Source organism: Dysidea avara, chromosome 7 (assembly GCF_963678975.1).
Source record: "Dysidea avara chromosome 7, odDysAvar1.4, whole genome shotgun sequence".
NCBI classification, from domain to species: domain Eukaryota; kingdom Metazoa; phylum Porifera; class Demospongiae; order Dictyoceratida; family Dysideidae; genus Dysidea; species Dysidea avara.
In genome coordinates, this window is record NC_089278.1 from 10,774,481 (window position 1) to 10,796,795 (window position 22,315).

Sequence of the window (22,315 nt, forward strand, 5' to 3'; positions counted from 1 at the left end):
CTTGAACAGCCTTCTTACATAAAAGCATGGGTAGATAAAACTGTATGCCCCAGTTCATGGTGAACATAATGCCACTCTGTAGCCTGCTGCTGCACTCATGACTTGTGATCGATTAAATGAGCACCTGTAATTTATTTTCTGTATAGGCACTGTACAAATCAATTGTTTTTCTTGTCTTGCTGTCTAACATAATAACTCCAAAAGTACTCACCAGATATGATTGAAACTTTAACAGTCCATTGATTTTTCCAACTGGACAACAAAGAAGTTATAAAATGAAGTTTGAGAAAAAAGCAAACAAGTCGGGTTTTTGCTCAGTGGGTCACATATACGTATACAAGTACAAGGAATTTTAGGGATCAAAGAATCTGAAACAAAGGAGTAGTGGACATTTCATCCCTATTTCAGTTATACCCATGACTGAATTAGGGATTAGTATACCTTCAGGTGTAGGTGACCCCACATGTTTTACTACTCTTTAATTAAATTTAAAATTCCTATTATTTCCTTGCACTTGTTTGTTTACTTTTTTGCAATATTATTATGACTGATAAACTGTGAACCCACACGTACTCCATTAGAAGAAAGAATGGTGCCAGGCTTATTGTTTTAGTCTGAACGCAAGCCCCAACTATTAATTACAGAAATACCCATTATGCTTCGTTTTCAGCTATGTTCAGTCCATTACACAGCATTACAAAGAAAGAACACTACAAGAGGGATCTCTGCAATTAAACCAGTCACAATGAAAAGCTTGGACAATTCAGGGAAGCTATCGCACAGTGCCACCATGAATTGACGCCTTGCACTGTCAGCAAAGATAAATGGGACACAAAGGAGGACACTGAAGCATACATTGTACACACTGCAGTATGCCAAAAGGCACCCGTCGGGCTGAATTGACGTCAAATAGTGAAAAAATAATCAATCCCGTAGCCTTAGCCATTATCGAGTTATGCTTGTCTGAAGGTGTCGGTCAGGCAGTCAGTCAGTCAGTAGAAAATTCCATTGAATAAATTAAAAAAAAATTCTAGTGACCTATTGGAAGCATACTAATGGACTTTTGGGCTTGGTTATACCTAACCAAATACTGCCAAGGTGCCATGAAGGTATTGCGAGTCTGATTTTAGGGTGATATTTTTGGCCAGAAAAGCCTAAACTTTCTGTAAATGTGTGTGTTGTACAGTGAAATGTTTTACAAATTTTACATACAGTGTAGCTATAGCATTAATGTACAGTGTTACTCAATTGCTTACATGCAATTTCTTGCTGCAAGATCCCGATGTACAAACTTTTCGTTTGCTAAATACTCCATTCCCTGTGCAATATCTATGCACATTTTCACTAATAGATTGTATGAAACACCCTGGAAGAAAAACACCAAAACACTTACAGTTGTATGCTATAATTTGTGCACATCTTTAATAAAACAAGTACAGTATTATGAATTTAAATCTGAGTAGGGAACATCGTAATAAAAGCAGTGAATTAAATTTGCACTAGTATAGCTGCACATGTACATGTACAGTGGAACCTCGAACCCCTTGGGACCAGAGGTGGTCCATAAGTCTGAAAAGTCCATATATCTGAAACTATATATTTTAATATCATAAAGAAAATTTTCAGTATTATCAACTACCCTAATAGAACAGTCACTACTCAGTCATTTCCATAGTTCAGTTAACCAAGAATCTGGATAAGTGGGGTCCAGATAACTGAGGTTCCACTGTATCATTATTCTTTATCAAAATTCCTAATTTTCCCTTTGTTAATAGTACAGTTGTCATTCCCTTTTGTTTTTCAACAAACAATGTTCTGTCTATTACACAGTACCACAAATGAAGAGCAGTACGAGAAGTGCCTCTACATTCATTGCACAAATTAGTGACAATTCTTATTATAAATGTTATAGTAAGCAAAAGTCACTTCCATGAATTAACACCTATACAGTAGTGGAAGAGAATGGTACACAAAGATAGTCCATGTTGTATCTGCTGTGGTAGGTAAAATGGCAAGTCTCATGCCTATGCGATGTCAAACAGTGAAGAATCTAAACCCGTAGTGTTGAGTTGTGCCTGGCTGAAGATATCAGTTAGTTACAGCTACAAGAAACTTTAAAAATACAACAACAAAAAAAAACAATTCATAGTGACTCGTTGAAAGTGTTTACAATACTCTAAAGGCATGTTTGGGTTTGGTTATGTCTAAACAACACTGCCAAGCTATCATGAAGAAAAAGTGAGATTGTTTCTTGGGTGATGTTTTTGGTAAACCTTCATTACCCCTACTATACAGCCACTAACGTACTTAGCACCAGACATACAGTATTAGGCTTCAAATGGTCCAACTGCCAGTATGTAAAGCCATTTTGCTTCTGTTCCTACACAAAGTGTGTCTGCAAACACACTAAAAGCAAAAGAAGCATAGTAGTATTTTATTCTGAATAGACCAACTTCACTCTCTCAATGACTTTGTGTATAGCTAATACACAAAGTCATTGATGTATTGACACATTACACAAAGAAGGACAATGGTAAGCTCATGCTGTGTGCATTGCATCATGCCAAAAAGCAGTGACAACAAATCAGGGGGTAGGACACATGTGTATACATACTAATCAAATTATGTAAACTACAAAAGCAGTAGTAAAAAGTATTGTACATGTTCAATGATTGTATATGGATTGCAGTACGGAAAGTCCACATCATCACTGTTTCTCCTTAATGGAACTTATCAAATCCATTGTAAAGTACAGATGAAGTAGAACATGAATAATACTTAATGCCCAGTGACCCCCTCTATCAGTATTTTCTACTAATCCATTGGGCTCGCGTCTAATGTTTTCTAACATACCGAATTCTTGTACTAGTACACATGAATGCATCCTACCCCGCCTAACATCAAATTGTGAAAAACCAAGATAGCAGGAATATCATTTTTTACACTTGTCTAAAGCACAAGTTAAAAATTACCATAAGAAAATAAAGAAGTTAGAGACAATATTGCAAGCTTTTTGAGTTATTTTGAAGGCATGCTTACAATGTGGTAACACCATACTATAATTATGTGCATATATACACACCTCTGGAAAGGAATTCTTAGTCTTGGTTTGCTTCCGTTTAGATACAAGAAATGTCTTGAGATCTCCATACTTCATAAAAGGAATGGCAATCATTGGAGTCCCATCTTCAGTGTTTAGTGAAATTCCCACCAAGCCAAGAACGTGTGGATGATCAAAACTCTTCATAATGGCACTTTCTTTAAGCAATGAAAGACAATCTTGCTTGTCCAAACCACCTAAAACATCCAAAATCAGTCAACAAGAAATTCTTTACTGTAACATGACTGGATAATTATAGTACAACTTATTTGTAATGATACTAATAATTCTAGGAAACATGACGAGAAAAACGTATGCAAATTACCATTTCTTGAGTGACACATTTGATGTCAAGTTCTTTTTTTAAATGGCCAAGACAGATTTTGGATACTTAATGTTTTAGGGAACTGTTCACTTGTAACTGATTTACATATGTGTGCCGTATACACATTATTTGGCTGCTAGCACAGGTTGCTAGCAGGCCTTCAGCACAGCATAAGTAGCTAATCCTTTTATCTTGATTCTACTTGTGCTGTACTGTAAAGCTCTTTTTATTTTATTTATTTATTTATTAATGCTTTACAGCACAAGTGCTGAAGGTCTGTAGGACACCTGGTCCTACAGCCTGCTCAAAGACTTTAGCTACTTAGACTTTAACTACTTAAGGTGTGTTTGAAAAGTTGGACTTCTATTACTATTACATATGGTTTATCAGATATACATGTAGGCAGGGGAGTAGCTAGCCTTCAGGGTTGCCCAGCACTAGGTACAGCATTCCCCATGCACACTACTTATTTAAAAATACGAGCCCATCTCTGTGGACTCTTTATTACACATTTGCTTTTGAAAAATTGTTTAAAAGTGTGTACGTGTACCTAGCTTACTACCACACTGCTGTTTATGCAGCTAAGCTATTAATATTATTGCACAAATATTATAGAAACAACTGACTTAATGCCTGATAGGTGCTCCAGCCCCAGTAACGACTTCTTTTTCACTCTTCTGTACTTGTATACAACTTTTCTTTAGGCGTACCAAGTACTTTATATATTTGTACTAGTAATAGCATGGGTAGCAGTGAAATTTGGGATAAATATCACGAGTGTTGTATTGGAAATGGGGATAAATTTCACAAGGCGAAGCCGAGTGAAATTTACCATTTCCAATACAACAAGAGTGGTATTTATCCCAAATTTCACTGCTACCCATGCTATTCCCAGTTAATACCATACTCGCTGCATATACGCATGCTGTGCATTAGCGTTGTTATGTACGCAATTTGTCACTATGTACTAAACACACTAAACACGCGTTGACACTAATTGGCGCTACATTGTTAACATAAATTCTAGCCAATGAAATTGCAATTACAACTTTTTCACTGCTGTCAGTGAAATACGGGATAAATTTCACTGCTACTATTGAGACTTTTGTATGGGCAGTGAAACAGGTATGGTATTAAACACTAATATTTTAGTAAAGATTTTAGTCTTGCTTCCGGAATCCTCGATGATGACATGACCGCATTACAGTAGCTCTTCCCATGACCTGGAAGATGACGGTAGCCACGACTTCTGTCAGTTTTTCATTGGTCTACCACTACACCCAGAGTTCACCAAAATCGCATGTGCTCAATCTGTGACCAATCAAATTTCAAATGTAATCACGTGATATTGTGCATTATATAGAACTGTATTTAATTGATGAAGGAATCTTCAGTATAGGCGATCTTTGTTGATAGCAACTGCTCAAAAGTGTCACAGATGCACAAAAAAGAGCAAGTATGAATTTTAGTTCGTTTCAGTAGAGGCGTGCCAGGGCGGGCGCCGCAGTTTACTATGCTCGCAGCCTGGGCACCAGCTACACCCCTGCATGTAGGTAATAAATGCATTGAATTTCCAAATAAATTAATCAAAGGTCCACTTAAAGACACTTATACCAAATTACAGGCTATATTTTGTCATGCTTAAATAAGTACACAACTTACATGCAAGCCAAACACATTATTAGTTTGTACACTGTATTGAAGGTGTGTCAAATTTGGTATGAGTTTTTAAGCAGACAACAAGAAAGTGACTACTAACTGTATACTTTTGAAATCACTTGTCAGTCGTGCTTCCTTCTAGGGCCACACTAGTATACATACCTTAATTATACAGTAGTACAGTTAAGCAGGCACAGACTATTATAACACATCAAATTACCATGTGTATACAATGACTCACTTTTAATTGTCTTTATAGCGACAGTTAATACATTGTCATCCTTTCGCTGCTTGATCAATGCTTCTTTACTGTGAGCACGAATGCTCATGCGAGCAATGTAAGTTTGATTGAGGTAACCTTTGTACACTTTACCGAAAGCACCTAGAAATATAATGAAGATTGCATATCATACAGTACAACAGTACTGTATAGTAGGGGCCACAAAAGTGTGGACGTGGCCCATACCATAAAACCACCCTCATTTTTCCCTGACGACGATGAAGCAGTATTGGTTAGGTAAAACTAAGCCCAAACAAGCCTTCAGATTGACCTGAAATGGTTTCAACAAGTTGCTTAGATTTTAAAAAAACAACCACTATACAATGGAATTTTCTACTGACTGACCGCGAGTAACTGACCGCGAGTAACTGACCTTCAGACAAGCGTAACTCCATAACGGCTAAGGGCTTGATTTTTTTCACTATTCGACGTTGCTTCAGCCGGACATGTGCCTTTTGGCATACCGCAGCACATACAATGCATTCTTCATGGCCTTACCAGCATCCTCCTTTGCATCCCATTCATCTTTGCTGACAGTGAAAGGTGTCGATTTGGTGGTAGTGCATCATGGCTTCCCTTCGTAACAGAAATTGTCCATATTACTCATAGTGGTTAATTTGATCACAGAAATGCTTTTCGAATAGTTCTTGATTCGTAATGCTGTATAACGGGTTGAACATAACTGACACATGGAAGTGCAGTGGATATCTCACTTTTCGGATGATAATTGACAGTTGGGGGTCTTGGTACCATTTTTTCTTTTGATGCGGTATGCGTGGGTTCACCAGTCATATTAATTTTATTATACAAAAAAAAAGTTAACAAACAAGTACACAAAAAATTTGGAATAGCACAGTAAGGATATAACACTTATTATTGTTTTACTGTGATTTAATATCACGCACTACACCAGCTTGTTTCAGTACTTTTTATCAATGTGCTATATATGGTCCCTACTCTAGTTGAAAATTCCAAATTTTTTTTGTGTACTTGTAATTACTTAGGAAATGCTATTTTTGATTGGCACATCACCTAAGGAAAGTTGCATTACAAGGCTAAATAAACTATTACAATACAATAATTAATTTGACCCACTAGGAACCTGTGAGAAACTTGTAAATATAACCAGCATCTTAGCTTTAACATTCCGCTGAGTGCAGAAAGATTTCCAGACCAAGTGGCGACAAGAGTCTACAGGTTCTGGTATATGGTGTTTATTAAGGTGCTTTACAGCACAAGTGCTGAAGGTCTGTAGGACACCTGGTCCTACAGCCTGTTTGGAGTTGTTTGGATGGATGTGTTGACTATGCTACTATGTATTTTGTTGAAATTTAGGTGGTTAATCATTCCTATCTCCACTGGACATAGCTAAAATGCGGAACGGACTGGAAATGGACTCGCAAATGGACTGGAGGAATTTGCCTAAAAATGTTTGTTTGCCATAAAAATTCACTACACAGCTGCTGGAAAGAATATAAAATGCAACAACCGTCTGAAACAAATTTCTGAACACAATCTTGAAGCATGCTCAACTAGTCCTTTAAAAAGCACCAGTGTGAGCACCTGTGATAGTGAAATTGTCTCAGTTTATGCTGTAAACAAGCTTACAATAAACAAAACTACATACAGGATTGTATTTGTCATGGTGGTGGACCCAGAATTCAGCCTTGCCAGCTGAATTCTGGGTCCACCACCATGACAAAGCCTACGCATCTTCACCTGTAAACCAAAGAATAGGCACCAAACTAATTTCAGCAATTAATCAGGACACAAAATCTAAGTATCAGCATGTCATTAACACTGAAGCTTGTGTTTTGTTTTGTTTACATGTAAAACACAAAGAGCAAGCTTTTAATTAAACGTAAAAAGAACTATTACATTAAGCACCGAGATATAATATCAACTGCACGCTATACAGTAAGTATAGTCAATCTTTACAGGCAAATTCCATTCATTGCATTTGTGTGTCCATTTTCCAGTCCGTTCTGCATTTTAGTCATGTCCACTATCCCAAATCTACATATCATACTTTAGTGATCCCACCTGTGACTTTGAGGTGCCTCCATACCAGCCAGAAATTTAATTAGATGGCCTCCATACCAGCCAGAAATTTAACTAGGTGACCTCCATATCAGCCAGAAATTTAACTTTCTTAGAGTTTTATTTATTTTTTAAATTATGCTGAAATGGTAATACTCTAATTACTGTATGTATTTCTTCACTAATCAATGCTCAAAATGAGTCAAAAAAGTCCACATTTTATTAAGATAAAAAAATTCTGGCTAGTTAAACCCATGATGAACAGAAGAAAAAGTTCTACCAAGTACATGTATGGAAATGTTTGTCATAAGACAAATTATTATATAACTCTAGATGATTAATAAGTTGGAGTTAGATGAAACCGATGTATGGAAAAATTTCCTGCACTACGATACTCCAAGCTTGAACCAGGTGTAATTTACTATTACTGCTATCTTTAGCTGTTAGGCGAGCAATTTCATCAAGCACATAAATAAGAATATACCACTACATCAAACAACCATCAATACAATATAGCATACCTTCTCCGAGTACAGAATCAATAATGATGGAACCCTTGGGCAATAGTGCTGACAAAATACTCTTTTTTCCATCAGAAAGTTGGGCAATATCTTCTTTGCTAATCACAACAGAATCTTTGTCAGAAGTTTCAACAGATGGCAAATACAACCCACTGTCAATGTTTCCTGTACAAAATCAGTGCAGTATGTGGATACGTATGCATGTATGTAAGTATTACTGAACACACCACATGAGAGCGTGGAATTAAAATTGGCAATATGGCAGACACTTACAAAATTACCAAATTAAAATCTCTATTTTATTTATTATTAGTGTTTCCAATACAATGGTATGCATAATATGCTTTGATCTTTGAAGTCTTTAAAATCCACTTAGAAAAAGATACATGTATGTTGGCATTGCTAGAAATTTCTTATTCACAAAGAGACTCCAACACAAATCTCTTAGTTACACAGTTACCTTTAGTGCAACTCCTATCTGTTCCTACATACACAACTTGTAATTGTACAGTATAATGTTTGTTGCACTATAAAGCCTATTAATTATACAACCAAGTGCTAAAGATAATACGTTAATAATAATAATATAGTATAAGGAATTTTTAAGTTCGATTAGGGATCATAGAAAAAGAAGCAGGGAAACAAGGGAGGTTGCATACACCTAGTCACCTACACCTGCAGATATACTAGTGGACTAGGGATTAAAAGTCCACTAGTATATCTGCAGGTGTAGGCGACCTCCCTTGTTTCCCTGCTTAATATACACTTCTTTATACCGTATAGAGGGAAACTTTCGCGGGGTAAACTTTGGCGAATAGCAAGCTAAACTGCATTTGGTGAAATAAACTTTGGCAAATTCAAGCTCAGTGTTTAGCTATAAAGATGCTTATCCGAGGTGCTACAAGTAATCTGTGTGTGAAAACTTTGGCGAATTTGTAGCAAAATTGTCAAATTTGCCAAAGCCCCCCCCCACCAAAGTTTTTCTCTATACAGTACTTGTTTGCTATTATAACCAGTGAACTTGCGTATACCACATCAAAAGAAGGGTGGCACACCAGAGGTAAATGCTTGTGACTGGACGTGTGCCCGAACTATCAATTACTGACTTAAAAGTGTAGTGACCATTACACTTCGCTTTCAACTATGTTCAGCCTGTTTCACAGCGTTACAAACAAAGAACAGTAAGAGAAGTGCCTCTGCAATCAACCCAGTCACCATGGAAACCTGTTTACAAACATAAGGAAGCCATCGAGCTACCATGAATCGACACCTTGGACTGCCAGCAAAAAGAAATGTGACACAAAGGAGGACAAAGGTACTGTGGTATGCCAAAACGCACTTGTCGGACTAAAGCAACGTCAAACAGTGAAAAAATCAAGTCCATAGCCTTAGTTAGTATCTAGTTACGCTTGTCTGAAGGCATCAGGCAGGCAGGCAGTTAGTCAGTCAGTCAGTTAGTCACTCCATTGAATAAATTTTTAAAATTGTAGCAATCTATTGGAAGCATTTAAGGTTGCACTGAAGGCACTTTTGGGCTTGGTTATACCATACCAATACTACCAAGGTGTCAGGATGGCATTGTGAAGCTGGGTTTTGGGTGATTTTTCTGTTGCCAGAAAAATCCAAATCTCCATGATCCCTAATATACATTGTAAGAGACTTGGTGGTTAACCACATTTGTAAATACAGGTGTAGTTATCACTATGCACACAAGAATTTATTGTTAACTGCTGATATTTGTCAACAAAACAATAGTACAACTAACCTAGTAGCTAGTGCATGTTCTTCAACATGACAAGCATCATTACAGTAATGTTGCTAGCTATACGACTCCACTTTCACTTCTTTTACACAAGGCATGGTAAAGGCAATCCATCGAGTCTCACTCATGTGTCTGGTACACTGATACAACTTATAGTATGGTCCAAGGCACTGTTGCTAACTTTTGACACATTTCTCTTACATCTTTAAACAGGCTGTAGGACCAGGTGTCCTACAGACCTTCAGCACTTGTGCTGTAAAGCCTTAATAAATATATAAATATATTCGAGTGGAGTTTCCCATGCAGCCTTTTGTGTACTCTTCACTAGCAATGGCACTAGACACAGGTACAATGTTCTTTTCACTGCTGGCTGACAATTTTCTAAAACAGTTTCACTAGCAATGGCACTAGACACAGGTACAATGTTCTTTTCACTGCTGGCTGACAATTTTCTAAAACAGTTAGACACCAATACCAGCAATTTCGAAGCATAAATGCTTCATAAGAGGCATTAGGATACAATAGAAACCTCGGCTACTCAGTTTTTATGTTGAGTTATTCTAACACCTCATACTCAGCATTTATGCCTCCAAGACGCTGGTATGTGTTGTCTAACTATAACTAAGAGACCTGTTAAAGTGGTTAGAGGCCTGTTAGCAGAAAGACTTCAAGCATAGCAAATCTCATTTTCTACCATTGATTTACTATGCTCTTCCAAGCATATTGCAGGCTACTAACCAGCAGCGGGTGACTAATTGCCCAAGCAATACGAGTTTAACCACTGCATTCCTTTTACAATCATGCCTAAAAGAATAGTATGGGAGGTAGAGTCCAGAGGAGGTTGGTTACGTGTCATAGCCCTATGACCTACTGCTACGTGTGATTACACAATAAAACATAGTACCTGAAATTAGCATCATTATTATGAAGTCCCTTGTCACATTCACAAGAGTTATGCACATGATTAAGCATTTGTTTCTTAGTTCTAAAAGACACACAAAGTATTGGGCAGCTGGCCCTGGGAACCATAATTTATCAATATCAATTCACACATTATATCAATACTGAGGTGTCGGGTTTGATTGGGTTAAACTTTTCTTTAAGATCGCGAGATGTTTGATGACGCATGACCACCAACCTCCTCTGGGTAGAATCTAACGTTGTAGCTACGTTTGTTGTGAAAAATGTACAAATCCAGAGAAATTCTGTTTAGAGCGCATGTGTTTTAGTAAGTGCTTTATGCCAGTTTACAGATCTAGATGGGTAATCTTCCTTGCCAGAATGGCTATTTGTGTTGCCTGTGATATGGGTGGCCATATTGATTCAAAGGTAGCATGTAATGGCTTCCATGTGCTGACTAAATGGAAATTGTCTATAATTTCTGTAGTGACTGCAAAGACATTTCTCATATTTTTCTTCATTTGTAGCACTGCGTAACATAGCTGACTTAACTTAACAAAGTATGCATGTATTGTACGTTTCTCTACTCAGTAGTACAGTCACACAGTGACAAACAAATTATACAACTTTCCAAACCAAATTAACAGTAAGAAGACATATATGTAGTGCCAGAAAATAAAATAAATATTCAGTATTGAGTGGTCATATGTCTTAGCAAGAAAAAGCCCATCTAGCACTCCTTGGAATACTTTATTCAGTGTGTATGCAAGTTTTCTAGTGGCTGATGAGCTTTAGAGTAAAGACAGGACCATTGCTCAGTAGAAATATCCTGAAACAATTATTTCACTCCTTTCACACTACATGTTTGCTTTTCACAAAACAATCAACTCTTTGTGCCAGGCTGGCAACATGCTCACCAAATCCTGCAAGGGTTGCATATGTGTGATTGCATGAGAGAACAATCAGGATGCTGAGTAGCTGTGAGGCATTGATATCTAGCTTGTTGTGACACCAATTATAGAATAATGAGTAGCTTTAAGATACATAGCTTGATTGATTTTTTAATTGCGTGGAGCTTTTACTGTGATTGCTGTTGGTCAGATGTTCAACCGGTCTAAACCTGGTTTTGTTTGGAAATGGCCGATGACTGACTGTTATTTCTGGCACTATGTGCATATATATACAGTGGAACCTCAGTTATCCGAACCCCTTGGGACCAGAGGTGGTCCATAAAAAAGTCCATATCTCTGAAACTGTGTATCCTAAAATAGCATGAAGAAATTTTCAGTATTATCAACTAATAGACAATCACTACGCTAATAGAGCAGTCATTTCCGTAATTTGGATAACCGAGAATCCGGATAAGTGGGATCTGGATAACTGAGGTTCCACTGTAGTTTAGTTTCTGCATATATTTATGATTATTAAATGACAGAAACAATGCAGAGTAAATAAGAACGTTAGTTGTATTGCTGACCTGATTGTTGTGGACAATTATAGTACGCAGCATCATCTGATACAGCTGTTTGATGTGAAACCTTTGTGCTGTCATTCAGAGGTGAAGTAACTGATGGTACTTTAGGATTAATGTAGTCATCTTCCTCCATATCACAGCTAGCAGCACTAAAATTTATCCATACATAAACAAAAACATGACATACCAAATTTTGAAGTGAATACAACATATGCTCATGTACATATAACAGATTTGAAACACACAACATATTACACTTACGGTTCATCAGATAATGGGTTTGTTTTTTGAATATCAACAGATTCAGTACTTTTGGTATACAACAAACTTATATCTGTTATGTTTTTAGATTTGCTATGACGTCTTCTCACACAGTAGCATATGATACATAATAGTAGAACAGCTATTACTATGATAGCACCAGCTGCAGCTCCAATCACAATATACAGAATATTGTTATTGTCCTCATCATCAACAGTTTCACCATTGATCATTCTTTCATATTCTATTACAAAACAAACAAAATAAAACCATTATGGGCAGCTAAAAGTATACATTTTCTTGTGGGGTTGTTATTGTGATTAGTTAAGTGCACCTATATAGTAAGTGCATACTATTAAAGCGCTTACTCGTTTCTTGGCGCACATGGATGAAATGTAAAAGAACATATTAACTTCTTACAGCAAGGTGCTTGCAGGTCAGGATTTCAGGCATACAGGAAGAAAATAAGACTGCAACTTGAGACATGTAAGTTAAGAAAACCATCAAAAGTTGCATTCTGATTCAAGCAATTACAGTTGTATAAAAACAGACACAGATGCAGACATCATCACAATAGACGATGAAAGTTAGTTGTACTGAAAATGTATTATCTGGATTTTTATACATGCTTCTTAAACAAACTCCCACAGTGCAAGGACTGATAAGCCAACTAAAAGACTCTTGTACTCACCATAAAAATTCGGATAAAAAGATCTTCGTTGCGTCCAATAAACCCAAAACTTCATTGAAAGTATAAAAGTACTATGTATCTCTCCATCTTCCTTGTTGATATAATAGTGAATAAAAGCCATAATTCAATGCCACTTAGTCCAGACAATTGCCTGGTCTACACTTTATCTTGTTACCATCAAAAATAGAATATCAAGACACACGGTAGTGTGTCGTGCGGCCCAAGAAGCCGGCGCGTAACACCCGTGAGTATATTGACAGGAAGAAAGTAAAAGCAATTTTCGCACCTCAGTAGCTCTGTGCTTCCTTGATGAAACAAGACGATTTTTGCTGTGGACATGCCCTCCAACTTCAGCACTCCACATTCCAAATTTGAGCAAAATCGCTTCATGCGTTCCCGAGATATGCAACTTCAAAATTGGCTTAGTTTCTTTTCTTCTTATTTTTCTTCTTCTTGTCGCACACTTACAAAAACTGCTATAAAACGCGAACGCCATATCCGATTGCCTTGAAATTTGGCACACAGAAGGGGGATATAAAGGCGCATCTCGGTACCAACTTTGGCTAGAATACGATAAACAGGCAAAGAGTTATGAGTGATGATTCACAAAAAATAGCACCAATATGTTGTCACGCCTACAGGGTAAACCGCGTATGGGAAGAAGCTGAAAATCGGTGGGTGAATAGGTTAACTATTGAACCTCAAACCTTTTGTGGTTTGAAAGAAATCGAGCTAAAAACCAGGAAGATACAACGAAAAAACCAACAGTGTGTAACAATTACGCAATTGAGATTAGCTAATAAAAAACGACTGCTTGCCACGCCTACCAGATAAACCGCTTGGGGTAATGCTTTGAAAATCGTTGTACAGATGGAGTAATCATCTTAGAAAGGCTCTTCAATGGTGTAGAAGAATCAGACTTAAAGCCACGGAGTTATAACACGAAATCCAACTTGGCGCAGCAAGTGCAAGATCGAGATACTCTAGAGCAGTCATCCTAATAGAGCAGTCATCCTAATAGAGCAGCAGTCATCCCTGAAGAGAATTCAAGGGATCAGCTAGAAACAAGAAACCTGTATAGAGATCAGCTACACACAAGTCTCCCTGTAGAGAGATAAGCTAGAAGAAGTTACCTTGTATGGAGTTCATGCAACTATGGAAAGAGATAGTTCAGCTAGAAGAAATCGAGTTCAGCTACAAAGGAACCACCATGTAGAGTGTTCAGCTACAAACAAATCGCCCTGTAGAGAGATCAATAGAAGAAGTTACCTTGCAGAGAGTTCAGCTACAAAGAAACCATTGTGTAGAGAGTTCAGCTACAAACAAGTCTCCCTGTAGAGAGATCAGCTAGAAGAAGTTACCTTGTAGGGAGTTCAGCTACAAAGAAACCGTCATGTAGAGAGTTCAGCTGCAAACAAATCACCTATAGAGAGTTCAGCTACAAACAAATCTCCCTGTAGAGAGATCAGCTAGAAGAAGTAACCTTGTAGAGAGTTCAGCTTCAAACAAATCACCCCGTAGAAAGATCAGCTAGAAGAAGTCACCTTGTAGAGAGTTCAGTTACAAAGAAACCATCATGTAGAGAGTTCAGCTACAAACTAGTGACCTTGTAGAGACATCAGCTAGAAGAAGTTACCTTGTAGAGAGTTCAGCTATAAAGAAACCATTCTGTAAATAGTTCAGCTGCATACAAATCACCTATACAGAATTCAGCTACAAACAAATCACCCTGTAGAGAGATCAGCTAGAAGAAGTTATCTTGTAGATAGTTCAGCTGCAAACAAATCACCTGTACAGAATTCAGCTACAAACAAATCACCCTGTAGAAAGATCAGCTAGAAGAAGTTACCTTGTAGAGAGTTCAGCTACAAAGAAACCACCATGTAGAGAATTCAGCTACAAACTAGTGACCCTGTAAAGACATCAGCTAGAAGAAGTTACCTTGTAGAGAGTTCAGCTACAAAGAAACCATTCTGTAAATAGTTCAGCTGCAAACAAATCACCTATACAGAATTCAGCTACAAACAAATCACCCTGTAGAGAGATCAGCTAGAAGAAGTTAACTTGTAGAGAGTTCAGCTACAAAGAAACCATCATTTAGAGAGTTCAGCTACAAACAAATCTCCCTGTAGAGAGATCAGCTAGAAGAAGTTACCTTGTAGAGAGTTCAGCTACAAACAAATCACCCTGTAGAAAGATCAGCTAGAAGAAGTGACCTTGTAGAAAGTTCAGTTACAAAGAAACCACCATGTAGAGAGTTCAGCTACAAACTAGTGACCTTGTAGAGACATCAGCTAGAAAAGTTACCTTGTAGAGAGTTCAGCTACAAAGATACCATTCTGTAAATAGTTCAGCTGCAAACAAATCTCCCTGTAGAGAGATCAGCTAGAAAAAGTTATCTTGTAGATAGTTCAGCTACAAACAAATCACCCTGTAGAGAGATCAGCTAGAAAAAGTTATCTTGTAGATAGTTCAGCTACAAACAAATCACCCTGTAGAGAGATCAGCTAGAAGAAGTTAAGTTGTAGAGAGTTCAGCTACAAAGAAACCATCATTGTAGTTTTATTGATGAACTCTCAAGGGTGATTTCTATTTCTACAGGGTGATTTCTATTTCTACAGGGTGATTTGTTTGAAGCTGAACTCTCAAGAAACCATCAAGAGAGTTCAGCTTCAAACAAATCACCTGTAGAGAGTTCAGCTACAACAAACCTCCCTGTAGAGAGATCAGCTAGAAGAAGTTACCTTGTAGAGAGTTCAGCTACAAACAAATCACCCTGTAGAAAGATCAGCTAAAAGAAGTCACCTTGTAGAAAGTTCAGTTACAAAGAAACCACCATGTAGAGAGTTCAGCTACAAACTAGTGACCTTGTAGAGACATCAGCTAGAAAAGTTACCTTGTAGAGAGTTCAGCTACAAAGAAACCATTCTGTAAAGAGCTCAGCTGCAAACAAATCACCTGTAAAGAATTCAGCTACAAACAAATCACCCTGTAGAGAGATCAGCTAGAAGAAATTACCTTGTAGATAGTTCAGCTACAAACAAATCACCCTGTAGAAAGATCAGTTAGAAGAAGTTACCTTGTAGAGAGTTCAGCTACAAAAAAAACCATTTAGTAAAGAGCTCAGCTGCAAACAAATCACCTGTACAGAATTCAGCTATGAACAAATCACCCTGTAGAGAGATCAGCTAGAAGAAGTTACCTTGTAGAGAGTTCAGCTACAAAGAAAACACCATGTAGAGAGTTCAGCTGCAAAGAAATCACCCTGTATAAAATTCTGCCAGAAACAAATTGCACTGTAGAAAGATCAGTTAGAAGAAGTTACCTTGTAGAGAATTCAGCTACAAAGAAACCATTCTGTACAGAGCTCAGCTGCAAACAAATCACCTGTACAGAATTCAGCTACAAACAAATCACCCTGTAGAGAGATCAGCTAGAAGAAGTTACCTGGTAGATCGTTCAGCTACAAACAATTCACCCTGTAGAGAGAGCATCAAGAAGAAGTCACCTTGTAGAGTGTTCAGTTACAAAAAAACCACCATGGAGATTTCTGTAATCAATATATGTATTATATATATAATTTGTACATTTACTGACAAATATTTAAAGTACATCTACTTCATCTTTTTCTTCTTCCTGTGGTAAAGAAAAAAAACATAGGTTAAAAAAGTCCCAAAGCTGACCATAGGCCGGCTATGGGGTATACAAATACAAAAAGAATTGAAATCTAATCCAAAACAGCCAAGCTGTAAAAAAAGTGTGCGGCCCTCAGAATCCAAGTGGCAAAAAAATTCACCTGAATTGTCGTTATTAAAATTTTTACCATTAATCTACCAACACAACCATTTCTTGGCCGCCACCTTGGATTTCACATCTTTTTTCACCGTAGCCTTTCTGAGGGCCGCACACTTTTTTTACAGCTTGGCTGTTTTGGATTAGATACTATCTACAGCACAGTAAAATACCACCCAGGGACTATTTGAAATCACTATTTAGCTTGATGAATGTGTTTAGTGATTCCAGAGGTTGATATACAAGAGATTGTAGTTTTTTAACTGCTGGGTGTTACTGAAGGCAGTTTTCTCCTGTGAAAGATGGGTGTATCATAATCTGCTGGTCCATCGTGAAGTCGGTTAAGCAGATTATCTATAAACAGTCCCTCTCTACAAAGGCCAACTTTAAAACATACAAGCTGTACTGTATATACACCACTAATCCAACTGTGTAAAGCAACCACCTACATATTATATACCACTTTAGCGTGGGCGTTCAAAGGCGCCGCTCGGTGTTTAACTCGCATATTGCCCGGGCAATATCATGGGAAAGTGGTTTGCCAATGACTTTGATATCCAGCCAGTTCAAAGAATCGATGCGCTTTGACTCGTTATATTGAGCGACATAGAGCTTTGTATTGTGGGACTCGGTTTTGTAGAGGTTGCTAAGCTTAGTACATAGGCTAAGATAGAGTAGTTGGTTGTTACTAAAGGATAATGAAGGCACAAAATAATTGTTTGGGTGATTGTGAATGCGTATTTCTACCCACCGCGTATCAGCCTTTGAACAGACCACGGAACAGCAAAGCTACTACTGCTACGTTGAAATAGGTTAGTAACTTACAGTTCTAAGTACTTAACTTAATATAATAACTTACTTACTGTCCCAATAGCGAAGTTAGTTGGCTTAACTTAGTACAAAAATGATAACAATATAAACTCCATCCCACAATCGCAAGTTTTCTAACATTGTGTGTTGAAGCATAGTAACGTATTAATGACGTTTTAATGTATGGACAACGTTTTGATGGCTATTAGCCCACGCTATTAAAACCACAATCGATCTTCAGATACTACTGTATAAAACAAATAGGATGAGTTCTCGTTAGTTCTTTCACCTATTAGGTGAGTGCGCCCCAAGTGATATATATCATTTGTACCATGGCTGCTTGGGATTTTGCTGACTTATACACCCGCAGCCCTCGGGCCTGCGGCCCTCGTGCTTTGGGTGTATATATCAGCAAAATCCCTCGCAGCCATGGTATAACTATTACTTAAAGAATTTTGACATTAAGGTAACTGGCTGCCAAAGAAATTTTGCGACTTGCTTAGTCACATTCCACTGTACCACTCACATAGAATAAATACTATGCGATACACAAGTTGTTTGGTTACATGTATTTAGAACAACTGTTTTAATAGTCACTTGTGTCATTATGTACAGTACTAGGAGATTCCATTTAGCCTCTGTGCGACATCTCATGTAATTTGCTAGTTGCATCAGCTTTTCTTGCAGTGTCCAGTCATTCCAGCAGGAAGTTAAGCCATTCATCCAATCTCACTGATTTATCTTATCCAGTGAATAAATCTCTCTGTGATGCACAACCATGACTACTATTTGTTGATTACTGCTGTTGCTGCTGTTTCTCAATAATTGTCTGAGTATGGTCATCTGAAGAGCTGGGAGTTGGTGCTTCTGCTCAGCAAGCTGGGCTTCCCATTCTATCATAGCTTCATGCTCTACCTGCCCACTTCTCTAATTAATTCTAGCCTTCCTATGTTCAAGTACATATGGCTAAATGTATAGGGCATCTCACTTGCTAGTTACGTCTGTACAGCATTTCTAGTCGCTCATCAGACCAGAAGACAGTAAGTACGTAATAACAATCGTACAACTGTTGACAATTAAAGCAATTCCATTTTGTGGTGTTCTGGAGGCAGGTGCTGACAAAGACAGAAGACAAATCTATTTTCTCAGATGTACTGTACTTACAAGTTTGCTTATATATATTTTATATATTGGTGGATTGTCATATAATCTTGCACAAAAGCCTTATTTTTAAAGCCCTATTTTGGCAAGATATTCCACCTTTTCATTTTATATGTGTGAGTCTGTGTGTGTGTGTGCGTGCGCATGTGTGTTCTGTTCTGAAGCGCAACATAGCCAAGTGGTTAGAGTATCGATCAGCCTAGAGATCGAAAGGTTCCCAGGTTTGATTCCCAGTTATGCCACTTTGGTGTTGCTGTTGTTTCATTGAGTAAGAAACTTTATTCACATTGCTCCAGTTCACCCAGCTCTTAAATGGGGACCTCATGGCCTGGTGTCAACTAGGGAAGCAGCTCACCCAGCTGTAACATCAATGGCTACCTGGTGTAAACTGGGGAAACAAATGCCCTACTGTCCTTCTCTCGCTTAGCGGTGTTGAAGTCATAGTAAACCTTGGGTTCCGCGACCTCTCTCTATGAAACCTGGACAGTCCTGCACCAGAAAGATTTGCCTGCACTAGACTCAAGTGACTGAGTGATGCACAAGAATCCCAGTGTTGGCTCACCGGGTGGCAATAGTTGTGTTCTGCACAGCTGTCTGAGGTTTTGCTTTGAGTGGTGCAGAGGCATCCAGTGCTAGTTCACTAGGAGGCAATAGCCATGAATTGCACAGCTGCCAGAAGCTTTGCATTGGTGTTCTAAACAATCCACTGAAAAGCTTTAGCACTGCTGCTAATAATAAATGCAGGAATGCAGGCAAACAATTATACATATACAAATGCAATAAAATTAATTTGACTTGAAAAATAGTGCAAACTTATTACATGAGTTTATAATCTAATCAAAAACAGCCAAGCTGTAAAAAAAGGGTGCAGCCTCCAAAAAAGCCTGGGTGAAAAAGATGTGAAATCAAAGGTGGCTGCCAAGAAATGGCTGTGATGGTAGGTTAATAGCTTTAGGTATTTCTTTTAACTTGTCTTTTTCTTTACCACAGATCTAGAGAGAAGAATATTATGAAGAAGATTTTAATGATTTGTTTAGCTACATGTACATTTAAGCAATAATTTGCAATTGTGTTTACCATAAAAGTATGTCACACAGGTTAAACTGTTTGCAGCTGAATACTCTACAGGGAAATGCGTATGTAGTTAATGTAACTGTACTCTTTGACTACATGGTGAATGGTTTGTAGTTAAACTTACCACATAGTGGCTTATTTCTAGCTGAAATAGTCTAAGAAATGTAGCTGAATTCTCTCCTGTTTCCAGCTGATCTCTCTACAGGGTGACTTGTTTCTAGCTGATCTCTCTACAAGGTGATTTGTTTCTAGCTGATCTCTACTGGGTGAATTGTTTCTAGCTGATCTTTATACAGGGTGACTTATTTCTAGCTGAACTCTACAGGGTGACTTGTTTCTAGCTGATCTCTCAACAAGGTGACTTGTTTCTAGCTACACTCTCTACGGGGGTGACTTATTCCAGCTGATTACTCTACAGGGTGATTTGTTTCGAGCTGATCTCTCTACAAGGTGATTTGAAATGTAGCTTATCTCTTTACAAGGTTATACTTGTTTCTAGCTGTTCTCTCTACAGGGTGACTTCAAATGTAGTTGAACCCTTTGCAGGATAGCTTGCTTCTAGCTGATCTCTCTATACTGAAAGAGTTTGTTTGTATAGCTGAACTCTCTACAGGGTTGCTTATTTCTAGCTGAATCACTCACAAAATGTAGCTGAATTCTCTCTAGGTGGTTTGTTTTTAGCTGATCTCTCTATGGGTGACTTGTTTCCAGCTGAACTGTCTACAGGGTAACTTATTTCTAGCTGATCTCTCTACAGAATGATTTGTTTCTAGCTGATTTCTACAGGGTGAATTGTTTCTAGCTGATTTCTCTTACATGGTGACTTGTTTCTATTAGATGTCTCTATACGGTGATTTGTGTTGAGCTGATCTCCCTACAGGGTGATTTGTTTCTAGCTGATCTCTACAGGGTGATTTGTTTCTAGCCGATTTCTCTATAGTTTCCAGCTGAACTCTCTACAGGGTGACTTGTTTCCGGCTGATCTCTCTACAAGGTGATTTGTTTCTAGCTGATCTCTACAGGGTAACTCTTTATGGGGTGACTTGAAATGTAGCTGAACTCTCTACAGAGTGATTTGTTTGCTGCTGAACTGTCTTCGGGGTGACTTGTTTGTAGTTGAACTCTCTACAGGGTGACTTGTTTGTAGCTGAACTCTCTACAGGGTGACTTGTTTGTAGCTGAACTCTCTACAGGGTTATTTGATTTTGATACTACGGTCTGCCTAAGCGCAACATTGCATTCACTCGCACATGCAACTTTGCTAGAGATTTTAAAAATTGCTAATTAAGGGGTGTGGCAACTGTTTCACTTGCGATTCTTGCGAACGAAACAGCGGCCACATTGTTTCGCGAGCGAAACAGTTGCCATGCCCCTTAATTAGCGATTTTTAAAATGTCGAGCAAAGTTGCGTGTGTGACATTGCACTTGGGCAGTACTGCAGTTGAAAGGGTGAATTGATTGTAGTTGAATTCCCTATTGGGTGACTTGTTATTAGCTGAACTCTTGGCTTAATAGTTGCTGAGTGTTCTAATAGAGTGATTTATTGAGCAGCTGAATGTTCTATTAGGGTGACTGCACTATTAGAGTATTTCGATCGTGCACTTGTTACACCTAGTTCACTTTCATAGTGTAGTTCAGTGGATTTTAATCTTATTCCTTGCAAACCACTGAAAGATAGCTCTAAAATGATTTATCACCTGATTTCAGCTAATTCTGTTAACTAGTTTGCCTGATAGGTGTGGCAAGTATAACTTTTTTTATTAACAATACTTGATCGCGCGCATTTTACATATGGTTGGCGTTCTTGTTATGACTCCATGCGATTTCTTTCAAACCACAAAAGGTTTGCACCATGATGGTTAGTTACTCCATATACAGACCAATTTTCAAGTCATTCCTTCAAACGGTTTACCCTGTGGCCGTGACAAAAAATCACCATCAACTTTTTCGAAAATCGCGTATAACTCCCTTGTTCTTTATACAAAGTGTACAAAATTTGGACTGTAAATGTGGTATATTATGTTCTTTCAGCCTTCCAAATTTAAAGAAAATCGACTAAAGCATGCACGAGTTATAGCAATTTTTCTAAGTGGCGCAAAAAGATGAAGAAAAATAATGAAGAAACTAAAACAAACTTTGAAGGTGCATATCTCAGCAATACCCTGGTGGATTCAGCTCAAATTTGAAATGGGGGGTGCTCCACCCCAAGGGAGTTTCCACAGCAAAAATGGTTAATTTACGTCCAGCCATTATCAAGCTACGGATGCGTGAAAATGGCACCTTCTTGGTTCCTGTAAAATACACACTTGTCTGTCGAGCACCCGCACTGGCTAATTGGCTGCACGACAGTGTCTTCATATTTATAATGGAGATTAATGAAATCTCGGCATTGGTATGAAATTATAGTTTCGGACAGCGAATAATTACTTAAGTACTGCATGCATGCACGAACACACACACGCATG

The 22,315-nt window shown here is 38.0% G+C and overlaps 1 protein-coding gene across 4 annotated transcripts in view; it reads right to left on the minus strand.

Moving 5' to 3' along the window:
* Window positions 1-22,315, minus strand: part of LOC136260065 (hepatocyte growth factor receptor-like) — a 54,424-nt gene that overhangs the window by 3,187 nt on the left and 28,922 nt on the right. For all 4 annotated transcript variants that reach the window (XM_066053673.1, XM_066053674.1, XM_066053672.1 and 1 more), the window contains 6 exons: window positions 12,323-12,566; window positions 12,065-12,210; window positions 7,926-8,090; window positions 5,326-5,466; window positions 3,083-3,297; window positions 1,257-1,366 (listed from right to left, as the gene is read on the minus strand). In XM_066053673.1, coding sequence (XP_065909745.1) covers window positions 1,257-1,366; window positions 3,083-3,297; window positions 5,326-5,466; window positions 7,926-8,090; window positions 12,065-12,210; window positions 12,323-12,566 — 1,021 coding nt within the window. The remainder of the gene's footprint in view (window positions 1-1,256; window positions 1,367-3,082; window positions 3,298-5,325; window positions 5,467-7,925; window positions 8,091-12,064; window positions 12,211-12,322; window positions 12,567-22,315) is intronic.